Below are 20,880 nucleotides of genomic sequence, written 5' to 3'. Positions count from 1 at the left end.
TCACATGTACTGTCATCTTGGTCACATGTACTGTCATCTTCATCACATGTACTGTCATCTTGATCACATGTACTGCCATCTTGGTCATATGTACTGTCATCTTGGTCACATGTACTGTCATCTTGGTCATATGTACTGTCATCTTGATCACATGTACTGTCATCTTGGTCATATGTACTGTCATCTTGATCACATGTACTGTCATCTTGGTCATATGTACTGTCATCTTGGTCATATGTACTGTCATCTTGATCACATGTACTGTCATCTTGGTCACATGTACTGTCATCTTCATCACATGTACTGTCATCTTCATCACATGTACTGTCATCTTGGTCACATGTACTGTCATCTTGGTCACATGTACTGTCATCTTGGTCACATGTACTGTCATCTTGGTCATATGTACTGTCATCTTGGTCACATGTACTGTCATCTTGGTCATATGTACTGTCATCTTGGTCATATGTACTGTCATCTTGGTCATATGTACTGTCATCTTGGTCACATGTACTGTCATCTTGGTCATATGTACTGTCATCTTGGTCATATGTACTGTCATCTTGATCATATGTACTGCCATCTTGGTCACATGTACTGTCATCTTGGTCATATGTACTGTCATCTTGGTCATATGTACTGTCATTCTGGTCATACAGTATGTACTGTCATCTTCATCACATGGCTGTCATCTTCATCACATGTACTGTCATCTTCATCACATGGCTGTCATCTTGATCACATGTACTGTCATCTTGATCGCATGGCTGTCATCTTGATCACATGTACTGTCATCTTGATCGAATGGCTGTCATCTTGATCACATGTACTGTCATCTTGATTACATGGCTGTCATCTTGATCGCATGGCTGTCATCTTGATCACATGGCTTTGCATACCGCCCCAACAGGTCCACGGAGGACGCCATAGCCCATGTGCTGCACACAGCAGCATAGATAGATAGATAGATAGATAGATAGATAGATAGATAGATAGATAGATAGATAGATAGATAGATAGATAGATAGATAGATAGATAGATAGATAGATAGATAGATAGATAGATAGATAGATAGATAGATAGATAGATAGATAGATAGATAGATAGATAGATAGATAGATAGATAGATAGATAGATAGATAGATAGATAGATACTTTATTAATCCCCTTGGGGAAATTCAGGGTATCTCACAGCTCACACAGTATACAGACATCGACAGTTCTCATTCAGTTGTTTCACTTTATGTCTGCATCATGAATAAAAAATAAGCACATAATAAAATTCAATTAAATCATATCTATCAATATCAATAAGAGCGTGATGAGATAAAAGCAGGTGTATAAAATAAGTGTGTAAAAATAGGTGTATGAAAACAGTGTATAAAAACAGGTGTAAAAACAGGTGTGTGGGTCAGAGGTCAAGGTCCCCTGCACTATATTACGCTGTTGTACAGTCTGATGGCAGTGGGGACAAAGGACCTCCTATGCCGCTCAGTCCGTGAGTGCAGGGAGATTAGCCGTCCGCTGCGACTGCTGCTCTGCATCTCACCTGGACAAGAGGCAGGGGAACTATGTGAGAATGCTGTTCATCGACTACAGCTCAGCATTCAATACCATAGTCCCCTCCATACTCATAGCCAAGCTCAGGGACCTGGGCTTGAACTATGACCTCTGCCAGTGGGTCTTGGACTTCCTGACGGGCAGACCCCAGGTGGTGAGAGCAGGCAACTGCACCTCCTCATCCATCACCCTCAACATAGGGGCCCCCCAGGGCTGTGTTCTGAGCCCCCTCCTCTACTCCCTGTACACACATGACTGTGTGGCACAGCGGAACAACAACACAATAATCAAATTTGCTGACGACACAGTAGTGGTGGGCCTGATCTCTGCAAACGACGAGAGGGCCTACCTGGAAGAGGTCAAGGTCCTGGCGGGATGGTGTCAAGAGAACAGCCTCTCCCTGAACGTCAGCAAAACAAAGGAGATGATTGTGGACTTTAGGAGGTCGGGGGTCAGGGACTACAGCCCCCTCAGCATCGACGGGGCACCGGTTGAGAGAGTGAACAGTTTTAAGTACCTCAGCGTCCACATATCCGAGGACTTGACATGGACCACACACATTGACAGTGTTGTGAAGAAGGCACGGCAACGCCTCTACTTCCTCAGGCGCCTAAGGAAGTTCCAAGTCAGTCAGAAGATCCTTAAGAACTTCTACTCATGTACAATAGAGAGCATCCTGACTGGCAATATCACCTCCTGGTTTGGGAATAGCACCGCACAAGACCGTAGCAGACTACAGAGAGTGGCCCGTTCAGCCGAGCGCACAATTGGAGGGGGGCTTCCCACTCTCCAGAACATTTACAACAAGCGGTGCATGGGTAAGGCAAAGAGAATTATCAAAGACTCCAGCCACCCAAACAACTGCCTCTTTGAACTGCTGCGGTCAGGCAAGCGATACCGGAGTCTCATGGCAAGCACAGAAAGACTCAGAAGAAGCTTCTATCCCCAGGCCATCAGGTTGCTCAACGAACAATGAACACTATGCAACAACCATCAAATGCACTCACAGCACACACATCCACATGCACACACTCACTTTAAACAAACAACTCACTGCAGCACCCACTCTACACACTTTAGAACACCTAAGCACACTTTATATTTATTGGCAAATAATTTGCACTACAACCCATACCTCAGTACACCTTACTGTAAATTGTACCTAAATTGTACCTCATCCCATTTCTGCTTTGCACTATATAGTAGATTGTATATTAGTATATTGTATAGTATAGTATATTGTATGGTAACTCAGTTACTTCTACTCTGCATTGAACATTGTACATATGTACATACTGAACACTTGTGTCTACGTATGTGACTTCTATTTTTTTACTTGCTATACTTGTTTTATTTTATACTTATCTTTTTGTCTAGCACAGTCTCTGGAGCGTAACAGAAAGAAGCATTTTGTATAAAAGTATTCTGTACTTCTGTATGACAACTAATAAAGAAACTTGAAACTTGACTCATCTTGGTCACATGGCTATCATCCTGGTCACATGGCAAGTGGAAAGACAATGATTTTTCAGCAGCTGTCCAGGTGTGAGATAGTTACAGAACAGCTGTCCAGGTGTGGGATAGTTACAGAACAGCTGTCCAGGTGTGGGATAGTTACAGAACAGCTGTCCAGGTGTGGGATAGTTACAGAACAGCTGTCCAGGTGTGAGATAGTTACAGAACAGCTGTCCAGGTGTGAGATAGTTACAGAACAGCTGTCCAGGTGTGGGATAGTTACAGAACAGTTGTCCAGGTGTGAGATAGTTACAGAACAGCTGTCCAGGTGTGAGATAGTTACAGAACAGCGGTCCAGGTGTGAGATAGTTACAGAACAGCTGTCCAGGTGTGAGATAGTTACAGAACAGTTGTCCAGGTGTGGGATAGTTACAGAACAGCTGTCCAGGTGTGGGATAGTTACAGAACAGCTGTCCAGGTGTGAGATAGTTACAGAACAGCTGTCCAGGTGTGGGATAGTTACACAACAGCTGTCCAGGTGTGGGATAGTTACAGAACAGCTGTCCAGGTGTGGGATAGTTACAAAACAGCTGTCCAGGTGTGGGATAGTTACAGAACAGCTGTCCAGGTGTGGGATAGTTACAGAACAGCTGTCCAGGTGTGGGATAGTTACAGAACAGCTGTCCAGGTGTGAGATAGTTACAGAACAGCTGTCCAGGTGTGGGATAGTTTCAGAACAGCTGTCCAGGTGTGGGATAGTTTCAGAACAGTTGTCCAGGTGTGGGATAGTTACAGAACAGCTGTCCAGGTGTGAGATAGTTACAGAACAGCTGTCCAGGTGTGGGATAGTTACAGAACAGCTGTCCAGGTGTGGGATAGTTACAGAACAGCTGTCCAGGTGTGGGATAGTTACAGAACAGCTGTCCAGGTGTGGGATAGTTACAGAACAGCTGTCCAGGTGTGGGATAGTTACAGAACAGCTGTCCAGGTGTGAGATAGTTACACAACAGCTGTCCAGGTGTGAGATAGTTACAGAACAGCTGTCCAGGTGTGAGATAGTTACAGAACAGCTGTCCAGGTGTGAGATAGTTACAGAACAGCTGTCCAGGTGTGAGATAGTTACAGAACAGCTGTCCAGGTGTGAGATAGTTACAGAACAGCTGTCCAGGTGTGAGATAGTTACAGAACAGCTGTCCAGGTGTGGGATAGTTACAGTAGTAGCCCCCTCATCTTGGTTCAGTTCCGCTTAAAGATCAAATCTGTAATGTCGTCAAACAGCGACCTCTAAGCAAAAGAGCCCTGCTTGGTATTGTGCTTTGTTTGCCATTTTAGTTTTGGTCTGATGTGTGGATTGGATTTCAGTGGGTATAGGGGAGGGAGGGGTTGCTACTGCTGGCTAGCAGTCAGATCAGGCTCTGCCAAGAGCGGTCTGGAGGAATCCACACTATAATAAGTTACTAAACTCCAACCCACACGTCAGACCAAAACAAAACAAAGTACACAAAGCGCAATACCAACAAGTGGGGCTCTTTTGCCTAGAGGTCACTGTTTGACGGCATTACAGATTCTACCTTTAAACATTGCTTGTCTCCCCACTGATCCACACTCCTAAACAACTTCTATGTGCACATTGCACACAGCTGACGGAGCACTGGTAGTGGCAGGTTAAGGTGGCATTTTTCTCCTGCAGTTGTTTGACCTTAAAGCGGCACTTCAACGAAAAACAATGCAGATTTGATTTGTTTGCACTTAACCTCACAGATATTCCAAAACTATAAACAATTTTGCACATTCATTTAGTGACTCATATGTTCATGAGTTTGAATATGTCCCCCAGACACTAAATCCTTGTGTTGTGTTAATTACAGCTCAATGGAATGATTGAGATGAAAAAATAGCAATCCCGATTTACACAATACAAGGATTCAGTGTCCTCCAATTACATCACTGGAGGACATATTCAAATTCATTATATCTCAACTCTTGCAGAACGGTTTACAAGTTTGGAAGATGAGATCATGTGCAAAATAAATCTGCATTCTTCTTCGGTGAAATGCCCCTTTAAATTACACAGAACATACCGGGTCAGCTCCAGCTTTTCCACTAGGTTGTGGGAGGTTGTTGGGTCAGATGTTGGTGTAAACTATGGTTAAGTCGGTCGCAGTCAACCAGCATCTGCTAACGGGTCAGCTGGTTAGTGCGGCTGCCTGTCACATGACCATACACACAAAAACTTAAGTGACTTACACACCACACAAGCACACTTATTACAGGCACACACTGCTGCTACTTACACTGTAGGATCATTTCTTTTTTTTATTTATCTGCTGTTTTTTACCATGTAAAAAATATACTTTGTATTGTATAGTTTGTATAGATCGTTGTGTATTGTTGTTTACAAATCTACTACGGTTGAGGAGCCGGGAAAAACAAGAATCTCATGTTTTTCTGAATGTATGTACATTTAAAAAAAGAAACGTGACAATAAAAGAGTCTGAATATGTGGATCCTATGGTGCCAAGTTCAAATCCACCTGGGTACATAGGCTGTATTTGTATTTAATTAAATAACCAAAGATAAAACCTCATTCAAGTATGGCCTTTTTCATTTATTTATTTTTACAAATACGCCCTAAAGATAAAAACCACTTGTAAAGATTATCATTTTGTGCAGTGTAGTGTCGCTCGGAAGCCTTTTATAGCAGCAATAAACCATAATAGACCCAACAGTTCACTGTGGCGTGTTTTATAGTCTTGATATGTTTAACATGGATTATGACAGTTTAACAGATTTCACCACACTTACAGTGACAAGTGACTGTGTTAATTGACTCTGGCTCATTTAACACTTTGGACTTTATCAAAACACGACATAAGGAAGTTTGCTAAATGATTATTTCCACGCCTGCAGGAATCATCCCCTGGAATGCTACACCGGGAAAGGCCTGTGGTTCCGCACTAGGTGACATCTGCGACACCAGCGAGGTAAGACTCCCTTTTCCCAGTGATGCACCAGTACTGTGTTTTTCCCCCACTGCCGATACTAATTCAGAGTACTAATCTGATAACAAAATACTTATCTGATCCATTACTTTTACTAATCAGTAAAAGTCAATAAAACCATTAGTTTGGGGTCATTATGCAAACGTAAATTATACGTATTATAAAACATATTTCTCCAGTAGAGATCTTACATTCTTCTGTGTGTGTTTCGGATGTGTTGCATGGCTCTTGATAATGAATTGAGAGCATTGAGGCAGTTCTCTGATGTTGATACTTTTGATACTGTTTGAGTCTGGTATTGACCTGATATCATATCACTCATATGAAGGTTTTGAATGCGAGTCAGACAAGAAGATAGATACCAATTTCCTCTCTGTGTGTTCAGTAGAAAGCTATCCGACTGCAAGCTAGCCTAGCTTAGCATAAATGAATGGAAGTGGATACGGACCACTAGCCTAGATGTTGGCCAAAAACACCTCGCCCAGAGATTTAAACCAAGCTAGTGGCTAATTGTTGGCGTGTTCCTTTAAATGCCAGCAAATTCAAGCAAAGCCGAGTATCAACAGCAGATGCCCAGCTGAAATATATATAAATGCAACTGTTACTAAATAAAAAGCATCAGGGTAGTTTGGTCGTAATTTCACTTTTACAAATGAGTTTGTATGAATCCTTTACCATGATGAAAGTAGCTATGTATGCATCACCACGGTATCACTTTTGTACTTAAATAATACCATGGTATGATCCCAGTTGAACCGTGACGCTGATGGTAATGTTCATACCAGAAATACCATGATACCATTTTTGTTAGGGAAGGTGCTGACACATTCAAATGATTTAATAATATTCATGTTCGCTTGACCTTTGCAGTTCTACCTGTCGTACCACCTGTACATTGTAGCGTGTGCCGGGGCGGGAGCCACAGTCATTGCTCTGGTAAGCTTCTCTCTCTCTCTCTCCTCTTCTCCCTTCAGTCTATCCTTGCATGGTTTGTATCAGTAGATCATGAGTCAAGTGTTCCTCTCCTCTGTTCCCTCTCTGGTTTATGTAACCACTCGGAGGATTACGCATCTAGGCTTTTCCTTGCCTTCCATTCAGTCTGTTTACCATCGGCTTGGATTTCTTACTTCAGGACCCGGGATTGGGTTCGTTTGTTAGGCAGTACTTATCAAATTAAGTATCTGTATGACTGTAAAGAGCGGGAAACCACTGGCCACAGTGGCTGGTGGATTCCAAAAACACTATAGGGCGAATTCACAAAGAATGGATTGCGCAGCGCTAATAGCACCCTTAACTGCGCTCGGTATCTGCTCCGTCTTTGCAACCGATTCACTAAAGATATTGCGAGGATGATATAACTAGAGCTTGCTTAATTTGTATTTTCATGACACATTGCATTGTTTTTGTCACTATCTTTCGTCATTGCATTTGTTTGTCATGTCATCCCCAAATAGATTATTTTGAGCAGACCTGTCCATGGTGCTGAATCTTAGGCACTGTGCCAGTGAAAATATTGTCTCATTCAGAAATATTTTTTTTTGTGAGTTATATTTAATGTTTAGTTAAGATAATAGAACCCACATTATCATATACTTCAGAATAAACTTTTCATCTGCATGTTTCCAGCGTCGTCTACTCATGGATCTGACGACACGTTATAAATTAAACATTTATTCGGGAGCATACGAGTGCAGGTTCTATTCTCTTTATTGTGATTATTATCTCATGCAGCACCAAAGGAGTGATATATATAATATATAGCATCGCCCCACCGCTACGATCCAGGCATCTAAACCGGCTTAAGATGCCAAATGTGTGCTCGATCAAATGTGCATGTTCTGATGTGAGCCCGATTGTACGCCGCCTCTCGTTGGCAGGATTACGCACGGCAAGTGGACCCCGGGGATTTGGCAGCCACATTCGTTATTATATTACTGGCGTTGCACACCACCTGTGTTGATTGAATACGTTTGCTTCCATTTCTAAAAACATGTTAGTTTTCGCTTGGTGGTACAATTGGAACGTGAGTGCAGTCAATAATAATAATACACTTTATTTATATAGCACCTTTCATACAAAGGTTGCAGTTCAACGTGCTTTATATAATGAAGACATAATAAAACAAGCAGTAAGAGCAATGCATAACACAAAAAAAAATTGCAGCATGATGCAAAATATAAATCTAGTTACAAAATCAATCAATCAATAGCGCCGACAACATTCGGAAAGCCAACAACGTTAAATAACTATATTTAAATGATAAGTACGATTGCATGGGATCTCAGGGTGGCTGGCTCAATATCATCCTTGATTTCATCGAGTAGATCAAGGATTGCTTGAGCTGGCAACCTGTGTCTCCGGATGATCGTCTCGCCTAAATCAAAAAGTGATATTCTCATTCGAAATATTCGTTCACGCACACCTGGCATTACGATGCCTTCGCCTGGCAACAATAGGCTTGTTTGAGATGAGCTAGGCCTGCACAGTTTTGACCACAGCCTTGCCAAGCACCAGTGATGCAGTGGTGATTTCATAAGTGGTTTGCACGCTCCCGCGCGTGCGCATAAATGTTCCCTCGCGTGCGCACATAACAGCTCCGACCAGCATTATGATTAGAATGAGCATAAATAGTAGGAAACATGTTTGTATAGGAAATTACTAGTTTTTGTTTAGTTTTTGTAAATATTGCCTTGAAATAGAGAAGCTGAAAAGGGTAGCAGGATGTAGCCTTCAATATAATATAAAGAAATTATATTGTCAACAGATATGGTTGAAAAACAAACTGGAAATCTGACTGCGCGAGCCGTGGAAATCTCACGGGAGCGAGGCACTTGCAGTTTTCAGGGCTAGGCGACGCAGTCCACAAGGAAGTTATGAGACATCTATCTTATCCATCATTATTCCAAGATAAACTTCATGAACTGTTACAGACACCAAATAATTTTTATCAGAGTACTGACATTCACAATTGAACGCTTTACACATTCCTCATAAATGCTGTCTTAATAAACATCTCTGCAATTGAGTTTATATCGAAATAACAGTACTATCAAAAGATAATGAGTTATTTGAAGAAGCGCCTGTATCCAATACTACCGTACTTCTCGGACTATAAGCCGCGGCTTTTCCCCCCATTTTTCGACCCTGCGGCTTATATAACGGTGCGGCTTATATGTGACTCGACGTGACCAAACCCGAAAATGTAAAAATCTAAATATTGCTTTTTTGACTGCATTGAAATGTTATTTATCTGTTCCCTTATTTGCTAAACTTAATACAACTTGTAAATGAGTTAATTCTTGTTATTTGTCTGACAGTATTGTGTCCCAATGCTAATTACATATGGTAATTAAACATTAAAACACCTGCGGCTTATAGTCCAGTGCGGCTTATATATGTACACATCATTCAATTTAGCTGCTGCGGCTTATAGTCAGGTGCGGCTTATAGTGCGAAAAGTACGGTAATTATAATAATACTAATAAATGAAGACTTGATTCACATCAATGTCTACCTGTTCTCATAAATGCGCTTAGTTACCACCAAATCTCTCAAGACGTAAATAGCGTCGCTTTAACTGCATGTCGCAATTAGCACCGATGTTTGTGAATTGGGTGTTCTTGCCATAGATATCTATAGAACACTAGATAGCTTAAGGCGGAGTCACCAGCGTCACTGAACCGCCGCCATCTTGCTCCAGTTAGCCTTGAGTGAGAGTGAGTGAGCTGCACAGACAAAAATACTCATAACTCGCTGAAATATTGACGGATTTACAAACGGGTTGGTTTGCTATAAACATCAAAGATGTAGTTATGATACTGCATACTTATAAAAAAAAATGTAAGATGTTTTTTTTTTACAAACCGCTTGAATCATAGCCACGTTAATAATGCTTGTAATAAACCAAACCGTTTGTAAATCCGTCAATATTTCAGCGAGTTATGAGTATTTTTGTCTGTGCAGCTCACTCACTCTCACTCAAGGCTAACTGGAGCAAGATGGCGGCGGTTCAGTGATGTCGCTCTCCATTGGCCGGCAGCGCGGGCAAGCTATCTAGTGTTCTATATATATCTATGGTTCTTGCGATGAGGCTCATTTGCATAGAAAGACACGTGTTCCGCCCATATTACCTCATTTAAATACCCGCAAATACCACCGACGCACCGAGACGCAATGCTGATGGCAACGCAATTACCACTGTATTTCACCCGTTGCACTTGCTTTATGAATAGCAAACTTTGTTTCAGAGCTATTTGCGCCGGCATAGCATCAGAAAAAGCTGCGCAATCCCTTTGTGAATTCGCCCCCTAGATATTTTACCAGCCAATTATACAAAATTGTCTGTTTAACTGTGGTACAAACATACTAGCTGTCTGGTGTTAATTATACACTATGTGTAACAGTCTCTAGACTTGATCCCTGGGATTATTCAAATAACAAGCAGGTTCTAGTAAAATAGATAACTTCTTGTCTCCTCTATTATATCATGTACTGTACTCTGATTAATGGACAGCTCTGAATATGCAGACAAATTATTGCTCAACATACTAACATGCTGTTAGGACAATATCAAAGGAATAAACACAACAACAGGAACTGGTCAACATACTAACATTCTACTATAGCCACTCATAAGACCAGGACGGGTCACTGTGTGGTCATGAAACCATACATTCAGAATAGTCTTCTTCATCGTGCTGGGAAGTCGTCTCCCAGTGCTTTCCATCCTCGTCGTTGTTATTCTAGCCGGTAGCAACCTAGAATTCATAAGAAGAGGATGGGACGCAACCCCGACGGGAGACGGCACTATACTTCTTACAGTGCGATTTATCTCCCATGGTAAAACTGGGAAGCCAAACGTTTCTATGACAACACTGGCTCATCCTTGTACTATAGTTCTAGCTACCAACTAGGAAGTCAATTGACCATAGCCACGCGGCGGGGCTGTTTTTCTCTTATGTCACGCTCGGGTCGGGACTTCCCAACCTGAGCATGACATAAGAGCAAAATGGCCGCCGTGTGAATATGGTCAATGTTGTTTTCTCTTACCGCCTTTATTCTGTTCTCTTCCACCAGCTGATCTACATGATGGCCACAACTTATAACTTTGCCGTTTTGAAGTTTAAGAGTCGAGAAGATTGCTGCACTAAGTTTTAAAATTGTATCAAGAGAGCACCGTGCAGTATGTGACACTGGCCTGAGTGTAGAGGCAGTGCAGCCACTGGGGAAAAAATAGAAGAAACCCAATATCTTTTAGTATTATTCACATAAATTGTAAATAGCTGATTGTATGCATCTGATATCCAGGGATATGCCTGTCTGAGGGGACCTGATGAGAACTGTCTTCAGAATAGGGTGGGTGTATTATAGTTGACAGGCTTGCACAGCTTCCCAGGGCCCTCATTTATAGCAATGCGTCAAAATTCATTCTTCAAATTCTATGTCTTCATGAAATCCACATCAGTGTTTTTTTTTTTTATTATTATTATTTATCAAACCCTGAACTTGATGCTAAAAGTTCCCAGCTCTATGCTAACTAATGACTTGATGTGCCTTTGAATGAGGGTGATTAAGGCAAGTATTGATACAGACAGTATTCTAATAAATAACAGTAGACTGCAGAGTAGGAAATCGATATATCGATCAATGACAATTAGTTTCTGTAACTAAGCCTGTTCATGTTTACTGCTATTCTTGAAGCACTTGAGGAAGGTACTTGTGCAACTTTATTCCGCTGTAGTAATTTTTTTATATATTTTTTTTTATGAATCAGATATCGAGAAATACATTATCTTAAAAGTGGAACAACCACCCGTGAAGCAGCTCCCAAACTTTATACCCGATAACACGTGTCGAGTCTTTCTTCATCTGGTTTCTAACCCTTTGGCAGAGAGTAGCTCATGTTCACAAATATTGATTGGACTTTCCTAGACAATAGGAATCATAATAAATAACATAATATAATTTCAAATCTGGGTGGTATTCCCCTTTTAAGATCAAGCTGAATGTGAAATCCAAGTGCATGTCTATAAATGAGGTCCTTGTGCTTTACTAGGTCTGATAAGGGGATAAACCACATGGAATGCATGTCATAGCTCTACAATGTATCTACGATGATAAGGAGGATATAAAGAGTGATTGATCTGGTGACAAATAATGACGGTGGTCTCAGGCTTTATGTTGTGGTAGCCAGGTTAGGGTGTTGGAAGTATTTGTATCTACCAGGGCTGCTCTCCTCTTCCTCGAGCAGTCGATTAATCAATCAATCAATCGGTTTAATCTTAGTCGACAAAAGATTTAGTTGTTTGTACAGTATGCCGTTTGTATGCCCATGCTGAATAAGATATTTTGCCAACAATTATAAGAACGTCTCTGGTCACTGTGACATTTAAAGAGGTCTTCTGCATGATCGCACGAGGAAAATACAATTTGTAAAAAATCAACTAATTAGTGAACAAAATCTATGACTATTTTATGTTAATCGACTTAAGAATTGCGTTAGTCGAGGACAGCCCTGGTATCCACTAGTGAGGACTATAGCTACATTACAGGAGCACAGTAGCATCGGCCCAAGTGCCTTGTCCTTACATTTCTTTGGATTCATTGCCTTTTTATTTTTTGCCTTTGATGCCATCAGTGAAAACCACAAAGTGTTAGAGAATTTTCAGTATTGCTTTTTTTTGTCACAATCTAGAATCTAAACTGAACTAAAAAAAGAAAAAAAGATTTCATCGACAGTATTATTATGACGTAGTAGACTATAGATGAACAAGTTGTTTATGGTAGATTTTGAAGTAATTGCACATACCTAGCAAATATAGTACTACAAAGGGTGAGGCCAGTACTGGGGGTATTCTTTTGCGTGAGGCCGTGAGCCTACGTTTTATTTCTTCATATATTTTATGAAAATTCTTTTTTCCCCCCTATTTTAGAAGAGTAGGTTAAATGTCTTTTTTTTCCCAATGAGAACCGAAGCTGTTAAAGCTTCAGCTGATAAGTTCATGTTTTGTTTCATAAATGTTCCTTGATTCCTTTCAGAAAGTGCCATTCAAGAGCCATTTGTTTTATTTCATTTTATTTTTTAACACTGAGCCTGCATGCTTACATCTTTTTGGATTCTCTTGATCTGTTTTTGATTACTTATACTCCATACTCCATATATTTAATTTTCTCCTCTTATGATTTTGAAGCCTGTAGCTATTTCCACTCTTTCTATACAAAATAAACGATCTTTGTGTACAAAATATCCCTCGATGGTCTTTTATTATCACTCTTAGAGACAGAGTATTATCACTCTTAGAGACAGAGTATTAAGCAAACAATATACACAGAGGTGAACAAAAAGATAGGGTCCGATGCCCATGCTACTAACCCTCTGCCAGCTGCCATTGTCATAAAGCTTGCTCTTTCAATCTCCCTCCCTCACCTCCTCTCTACCCCTCAAACGTGCCTTTTCTGTAGTATTGTCTATAGCAAAATAGCAACTACACTGTAGTAATGTTGATAAATAATGATAACAGTCATTTCTTTTGTCATGTTTGTGTAAATGTCTTTTGACCAGCTTAACTTTTTAACTTGTGTCGTGTGTGTGTGTGATGTAGCTCTGACTCCTTGTAGCTTTGCTTTGCATCTCGACATGCTCACTGGCCATCCGCCCCACCCCTTCTCTTCCAGATCCACTTCCTCATGATTCTCTCGGCAAACTGGGCCTACCTAAAGGATGCCAGTCACATGCATGCCTACCAAGACATCAAACTGAAGGAGGAGCAAGAGCTGCAGGACATCACGTCTCGCTCCAAGGAATGCCTCAATTCCTACACATAAGGATTAATATGCACTCGCCCCCCTCCAAAACACAGACACACACAGACAATACAAGCCAACCTTGGCTGCTCCTTCGGACCAAGAGAACATTCTCAGCTACAATAACCTGCCAACTGAAACTACTCTCGGTACTAACCAGCTCCTCCTAACAAACTAATGCATCTGCTGCTTTCTGCACTAACTTGTGTTCTGGGGGACCTCTTCTTAATGTTGCATATTATGGGATGTCTTTTCTTTTTTATTACATGGGGGGGGGGGGGGGGGGGGAGTTTTTCAATTTGTGTTCTGTAGCCCTCTTTCCATAGCCATTTTCCTGCTGGCCAAGCTTGATACATTGCACTATTCTTATAAAAGAGAAAAAAGGAGAAAATAATTAACATTTGTTTTATTGTGTTTCTCTCAGTATTCTGGCCAGGTTTGAACAATAAGGGAATTTACGACATTTTGTACATTAACCCCCCCCCCCCCCCCCATTCAAAGATGCAATTATAGTTAGATTTCCCACATCGCAACGCCTTACATTACATGCAAAGCCACATTGGAGTTAGTACAGTATGTAATTTCTATAAAACAGCATGCCGGAACCATCTTACATAGAAATATAAGGCGTTTTGATTTGGTCTGTAATTTAGAGAGAGCCGATACAACTTTTAAAACCGGCATCCTCATGAATGGACACATATTTTGGTGGCCTTTCTAAAATGTCTGATAATGTTGTCGTTCAAAACGGCACTGGTTTTGGTGCCTGGGAGTCAAAAAGCTAATTTCCAGCACATTATCAGCAGTCTATGGCAGCCAGATGACCGATGATACACTATGGAGTAACATTACTACTTTTTATCGATTTGGACTCTTATGTGGAACAGTGAGAGTGCTTGCATTCTTTCATTTATTTGCATCCATCTAAAAATGTTTGCACCTTATGGTGTTCTTGTTCTGTTCTTGACTTATTGTTATGTTTTCTTCTTGACTTGTTTAAAGAAGATCTGTACGGCCCATGGGGACATTAACGTGTGTTGTCGGGCCCTATAAATAAATTTGATTTGATTTGATTTGATTTGATAATGCAGCATGCTATTCTCCAACAGAGTGAACATGGTGTTATGCTATAGCTCTCTCTGTAAAGTGTTATCCTCCCTCACCATTAAGAAGTGGAAGAATGATTTTTTTTTGGTTGTCTCAATAGTATGAGCGTTCTCATTCCAAGCGTTGTCGGTTGACTTTAGCTGGATTGGTATAATATTGGTAACAAACCACGCAATCTAAAACCCTTCATCTGCAAATTTAAAGAAAAGTGATGGCGTTGATGGTCTAAATTCACCACTACCTCAGGTACACAAGAGCCTGTATAACACATTCCCTGGGAATAACAAACTTGCCCACTTTAAAAAATGTCTATCCATACTTTACATGGAAAATGGGACATTAAAATATCTGAGCAAGACTATGGTGGTTTTAATGTTACATTGTATGCCTCTTTAAAATATGCCTCGAATGAAGTATAGACTCGTAAAGATTGTTTGTGAAGAAAAGGTTCTGCTGCATTGCAGTTTGATTGCAATTATGACATTTGAATGATGACGGACCAAAATACAGTGTCATAGAATCATGTTGTCAAGCATGATTCCATGAGAATATCTTGTTTTCCAAAGTTAAAGTTTCAAGTTTGTTTATTAAATATCACAATAAAATACACATACTTTATGGTGAAATGCTTGGTTCTGTATGAGCAAAAGTGATAAGGTATGTAACGCAATTGTGAATAATAATTGAAAATGTTGACAACTTATTGGACTGTTTGCTTTAATTTTGTGCAAACAATGCTTGCTATTATACAATATTGTATCCCTCAAAACTCAAAATTCCCATTTGACAGACTCTTCCTATATTAGTACAAGGTGATCAAATTGACTTTTGGATTTTGAAAGAAATGGTGAGATTTAATAGACCTTCAAACTAAATTGTTGATGCATGTTAGAAGACTCTACGTCTAATAGTCTGGAGTTGGAACTACACTACTATGTTTAGATGTGAACAAATTAAGCTATTACCAGTCAAGCATTTCTTTTTACATTTTTATTAATGGAGATAAAACCACTCAAAAGAAAACGTTTTTAGTTTTTTTAATCTCCTGAATTGCATCTGTTTTTGATGTGCAATTGTTATAAGACTGATATAATTACTTGTGTAATATTTCTTGTTGTTCTTAGATAGGAGTTACAGGGATATCTGTTTTCTTTTTGTTGTATTTCTTTACTCCATGGGGAAAAGCACTTATGTGGTAACATGGATTATGTACAGTAATTTGTTCTGACATCTTTAGTAGGCATTGTTAGCCTGTTTCCTTTTTTTCCATTATTTTTATTGTCTAACTGTAAACAAATTAATCCACTGTGTCTATGACAGAGTAGTTATACTGTAGATGGTTTGTAGTCCCCCCCCCCGTTTATCCAAGTCTGAAGTGCAGTATATAAATCCTATAGTATTTTGTAACCTATAGCTTATATCCATATTTTCTACAAGTGGCAAGGGCTTCCGTATTAATTCGTTTCAGGTGGTGCTTAACCTATTCACAGAATTCAATTTTAGAATTCTATATTATTCGCAACACTGCTTATGATTGTATAGGCCTGGCCATTGCATGTCTTTTCTTTATTTCTTTTTTGCCAATGTAACCAAGTATATCAATGAGATATTATGGTGCAGAGGGTAGTACTCCAGAAAGCAGGATTAAATGTAGCCCGACAAGTCAGCCCCACGTCTCCCATCCGGAGCTGCACACGTCTGCCGTGTGTCAGGTTACATTACATGCCATGTCTTGATAACATTAATATCCGGTTATAGAAATGTCAATCATTCATATTGATGATGGCTAATTATGATATATATATATATATATATATATATATAAAAAAGGTACGTCTGGTTATCCGAGTAATCCTACTTCCTGGAATTACAACCCAGGACTGGAAGCCACAGGGTTAACAGAACACGGCACGTTTACCAAGAGGTCTGGTTTGTAAAGAGGCAGCAACACTGTGGGACATCAACTAGTCGGACTGAAACAGAAGAAAGTGCCTCTTCAGGGGGGTGTGGGAGGCCAATCAAATTGCTACCGACTGCTCCCATCAGCTTGGTTATCCCACGTCTTAACATAGTATCCCCAGACCTCTTGGTGCTCCAGACGTGAGTCATGCCGAGAAGGTATTCACATTTCATTGAAATGCATTAGAACTTGGTAAATGTATTACACAAATTATTGTTTTTTTCCATCTCGATTTTAGGTTAAGGTGGGGGCGTGATGTCTCCAGTGACGTTAAGGGTTAAGGAAAGGATTAGGTTTATAAACGACATTTTAAGGTGAAAGAAGATCAATGTAACGTGGATACCTTCTAGCCATGACCCCAGAGTGGCCTACCAGATGACAGATGTACTCACATCACCTCGCACCGTGTTTCCTGTGTAATGAACCAAAAAGTAACAGAATCAAGGCTACCTATCAATCACCAGGAAGGCAGCAATCCAGCAGCCTGTCTAAACTGGAAACCCTAACATGACATTTGGTCGACCGGCCTGTTATCTGTTTTTAATGAAAATACAAATAAAACCGTGAACTGTAGTCCGTTGTGGTATGGTTTCTGTTTTGCATGACAACAGATAGGTGTTATGAATACAAACATGGTGTTAAGGCAAGTAAAGGCACGTTACAGTTATTCATAAATCAAGGATTTATTAATATACTGATGAAATAGATGACAAAAAAAATCTAAAGAAAAAAGAATACAATCAAAAAAGAAAAAGTGCAAACTGACAACTATACATATGGAGAAAAAAACTATTAATCTTGCACTGCAAAAGATAATTCATTATGTGAATTTATTGGCACCTCCTGAGAACCCCTTCACCAGAAGTCATCGTCCACAGCCTCATGTGAAAACACTGCCATGCTGGAGAGATAGAGAGAGGTTCATTAGTGGAATCCTATGGACACGGGAGTGAACAATAGACAATTATTTCTCAACTAAGGCCTCCAATAACATTAGTACAAAATATGTTCAAGTATGCAAAAGACGATTTCTTGACAAATGGCAATGCCATGTCTAGGAATAGTTTAGTTTAGCTTATTAATAGGATCCCCATTAGCTGTTACAAATGGGAACAGCTACTCTTCCTGGGGTCCACATAGAACAATATACAGACAGACACACAAAGCAAAATACACGGTAAAGGTAACAGAGAAAAAATAAACAATGATACTAATGAAGAAAGTAAAACAAATTAACACTGGTAATGAGTGAGTGATCAAGTTCTTCCCCTGCTTTTACACCAAGAGACAAGGGTGGAAAAGGATGTGGAAGGGGGGGGGGGGGGGGTTCCTGAATAGCTCTATATTTTAATATACTCTATTACAAAATTAACATTAACTCTAAAGAATTTATTTCAGCTCAATTTCAACAAGCTTTTACTATGGCCAAGCAGTTACATTTATACATTATTAGTGTGTATGAATGTTGTGTATTTATTAAGGCTGTCAATCGATAAAAATATTTAATCTGATTAATCGCATGATTGTCCATAGTTAACTCGTGATTAATCGCATATTTTTTATCCGTTCTAAATCTACTTTAAATGGATATTTTTCAAGTTTTAATACTCTTATCAACATGAGTCAACAAATGCTTGCTTTATGCAGCCATTTAACACAAAAGGAGGACCCTCAGCCTCATGCATTGCAAATTTGCATCAAATTCAAAACAGAGTGATGTACAAAATAACTTAAAAGAAAATAATAATTTAAAACAATGTATAAAGTGTGAATTGAATAATAGGGGAAAGAAAACGTTATGAACTTGTTACATTCACCCACACAAGGCTCGCTCTCTCTCTCACACACACTTTGAGTCAGAAACAAACATAGTATCAATGAGTGTATCAATAATACACCCGAGTGAAGTCTAATCGTGTGTTAAAAAAATAGTGGTGTTAAAAGAATTGTGCGTTAACGCGTTAATATCGCATTAACTTTGACAGCCTTAATATTTATATTAGTGTGTATGAATGCTTTGTACAGTATTTATATTAGTGTGTATGAATGCTGTGTATTTATATTTGTGTATATGAATGCTGTGTATGAATGAACACAAACTGTCATATAGCCAGTTTAGAGATTGGCCCTCAAATTTGTGATGTCACACAGCTATCCTTTGTTTTCACATGATGTCATCATAATGCCCGTCTTCCCTCCTGGAAATTTGATTGATTAAATTTGGGACACAAAATAACAAAGAAACAGTGTATACACTGAAAATGACTTGAGGTGGAAAATGTTGCGGTGATCATGGAGACCATAACAAACTTTAGACAACCGACAGCCGTGATCCATAGGGATTTCCTGCAGACGACACGACGGGGCCGTTTTCTGGTTCTGATCCAAACTTTAACCAAACATGAATCCACATAGTCACCCGCCGCCGATCATTCACCTTAACGACTACAGATTAGAGTTTCAATTCTGTGGTTTCTAGCTTCAGGAGAGAGTCGTTAACGCTCCCAAATATTGACTGAACTGCCCGGTGCTGAAACAAAGCGCATGCCAGTTGACTTCCTCTCCCTCTAGCCCCATAAAAACTGTTACCCGTCATCTCTCTCCACAGAAAGGCTCCTGGCCTCGGGGCTTGTGTGTTCTGCTTCTTCTTTTACAGGGCTCTGAAAGACAAACACACATTTCAATACAGGCCCCACACGGAAAGTTTATTGTGGTTCTCTCTTCCAACATGGCTGCCTGTAACCACTGGTAACCACTTTCAAAAGACAATGCCTACTTTCTGTGCAGTGTTAGTCTGACCTGCGCTTGCTGTCTCGCCTCCAGGACCATCGTCATGTATTTCTCCAGAGGGTTTACTTCCTCTTCCTCCTTCTGCTCCCCGTCTCCTCCTTTCTCGTCCTCCTCCTCTCCCTGTCCAGTCTGCTCCGCCTCTTGCGAAAGCTGTAAATAAATACCAATCCTCATTTCATCAATCATTCATCTTTTCTCAATAAAGACCTAATCCGGATTTTTGGCTGCAGTCGAGCCACTTTTGCACCACAACTGGCTTTGGTTACGTTTTATTAGATATTAAATATGCATTCACTCTCAAAGTGTAAACTGAACTGGTGTTTGAAGAACGGCAGAATGCAACAGCCATATGATTTAGCTTTTATTATTTTTGTATAGTTTGTAAACATCAGACTAAATGGACCATTATTTCGATTATACTCAAACGATTCCAGATCGGGGCTTTAAATAATTGTTGTAGTAGTGTATTAGAGGACTGTGATGGTAAATCCTCCTTACGGTCTCTTGCTCCAGTCTCTCCAGTTCTCTCCGCTCTCTCTCCCTGGCTTCCTCTCGCTCCCTCTGCCGCAGCTCCTGTCGTTCTCCCCTCTCTCTCGCCCATCTCTCGTCCTCTGTGTCCTCTGGTACGGCGGCTTCATGTGGCGTCTGGAGGACAGCTGTGGAGAAGTAGACGGTGAACTGTAGAACTCGCTTGGTGCCTTGGTCCCCGTGGACTCTTTTTCATCTTGTAGGCAAGACACTGCTTCCGTATTAAGGAAACAAACTATGAATAAATGAATGCAGAAATAAACGATTAAATACTCAAATAAATGGAAATACATTTTGGTAATTAAAAAGGCTATTTCTGTATTTTACACAACTTTCTTTATTTTCTCATGCATTTTTACATGTATGCATAAAATAAAAGTAGAAATATAAGAAATTATAAATAAATACATGTATTAATACATAAATAAATAAATGTAAAAATAAAAATGTATTTCTGTATTTAATTATTTATATCATTGTTTTTTTCCTTAAAGGGGAACTCCAACATTTTGGGAAATTAGCTTATTTAACATCTTCCCTGGAGTTAGACAAGAAGATACATACCTTTTTTGTCTCTGTGCGTGCATTTTAGCTTTGGGAATAGACGCTCCATTAGCATAGCTTAGCTTCATCACTGGAAGTGAGGCAGGACACTAGACTTTGCAATCAAAAGT

General features: G+C 40.0%; 2 protein-coding genes across 4 annotated transcripts in view; one reads left to right on the top strand and one right to left on the bottom strand.

The window, feature by feature from the left end:
- Positions 1-16,724, top strand: part of gpm6bb (glycoprotein M6Bb) — a 130,467-nt gene extending 113,743 nt beyond the window's left edge. For 2 of the 3 annotated variants that reach the window (XM_084311583.1, XM_084311582.1), the window contains exons 5-7: positions 5,927-6,000; positions 6,889-6,954; positions 13,693-16,724. In XM_084311583.1, the coding sequence (XP_084167709.1) occupies positions 5,927-6,000; positions 6,889-6,954; positions 13,693-13,842 (290 nt within the window). In that variant the 3' untranslated portion in view covers positions 13,843-16,724. Of the gene's footprint in view, positions 1-5,926; positions 6,001-6,888; positions 6,955-11,094; positions 13,263-13,692 lie in introns of those variants that run through there. The other variant, XM_084311584.1, reaches the window with a different exon arrangement.
- An 845-nt stretch (positions 16,725-17,569) lies between these two features.
- Positions 17,570-20,880, bottom strand: part of ofd1 (OFD1 centriole and centriolar satellite protein) — a 58,940-nt gene continuing 55,629 nt past the window's right edge. The window contains exons 17-20 of the mRNA XM_084311578.1: positions 20,177-20,334; positions 19,688-19,828; positions 19,478-19,548; positions 17,570-17,789 (exon numbers count right to left, since the gene is read on the bottom strand). Coding sequence (XP_084167704.1) covers positions 17,744-17,789; positions 19,478-19,548; positions 19,688-19,828; positions 20,177-20,334 — 416 coding nt within the window. The 3' untranslated portion in view covers positions 17,570-17,743. The remainder of the gene's footprint in view (positions 17,790-19,477; positions 19,549-19,687; positions 19,829-20,176; positions 20,335-20,880) is intronic.

The sequence above is a fragment of the Notolepis coatsorum genome (genome assembly GCF_963971535.1).
Source record: "Notolepis coatsorum genome assembly, chromosome: 3".
In the NCBI taxonomy this organism is placed as follows: domain Eukaryota; kingdom Metazoa; phylum Chordata; class Actinopteri; order Aulopiformes; family Paralepididae; genus Notolepis; species Notolepis coatsorum.
The sequence above is the reverse complement of the archived record's forward strand: the minus strand, read 5'-3'. Positions and strand labels throughout refer to the sequence as shown.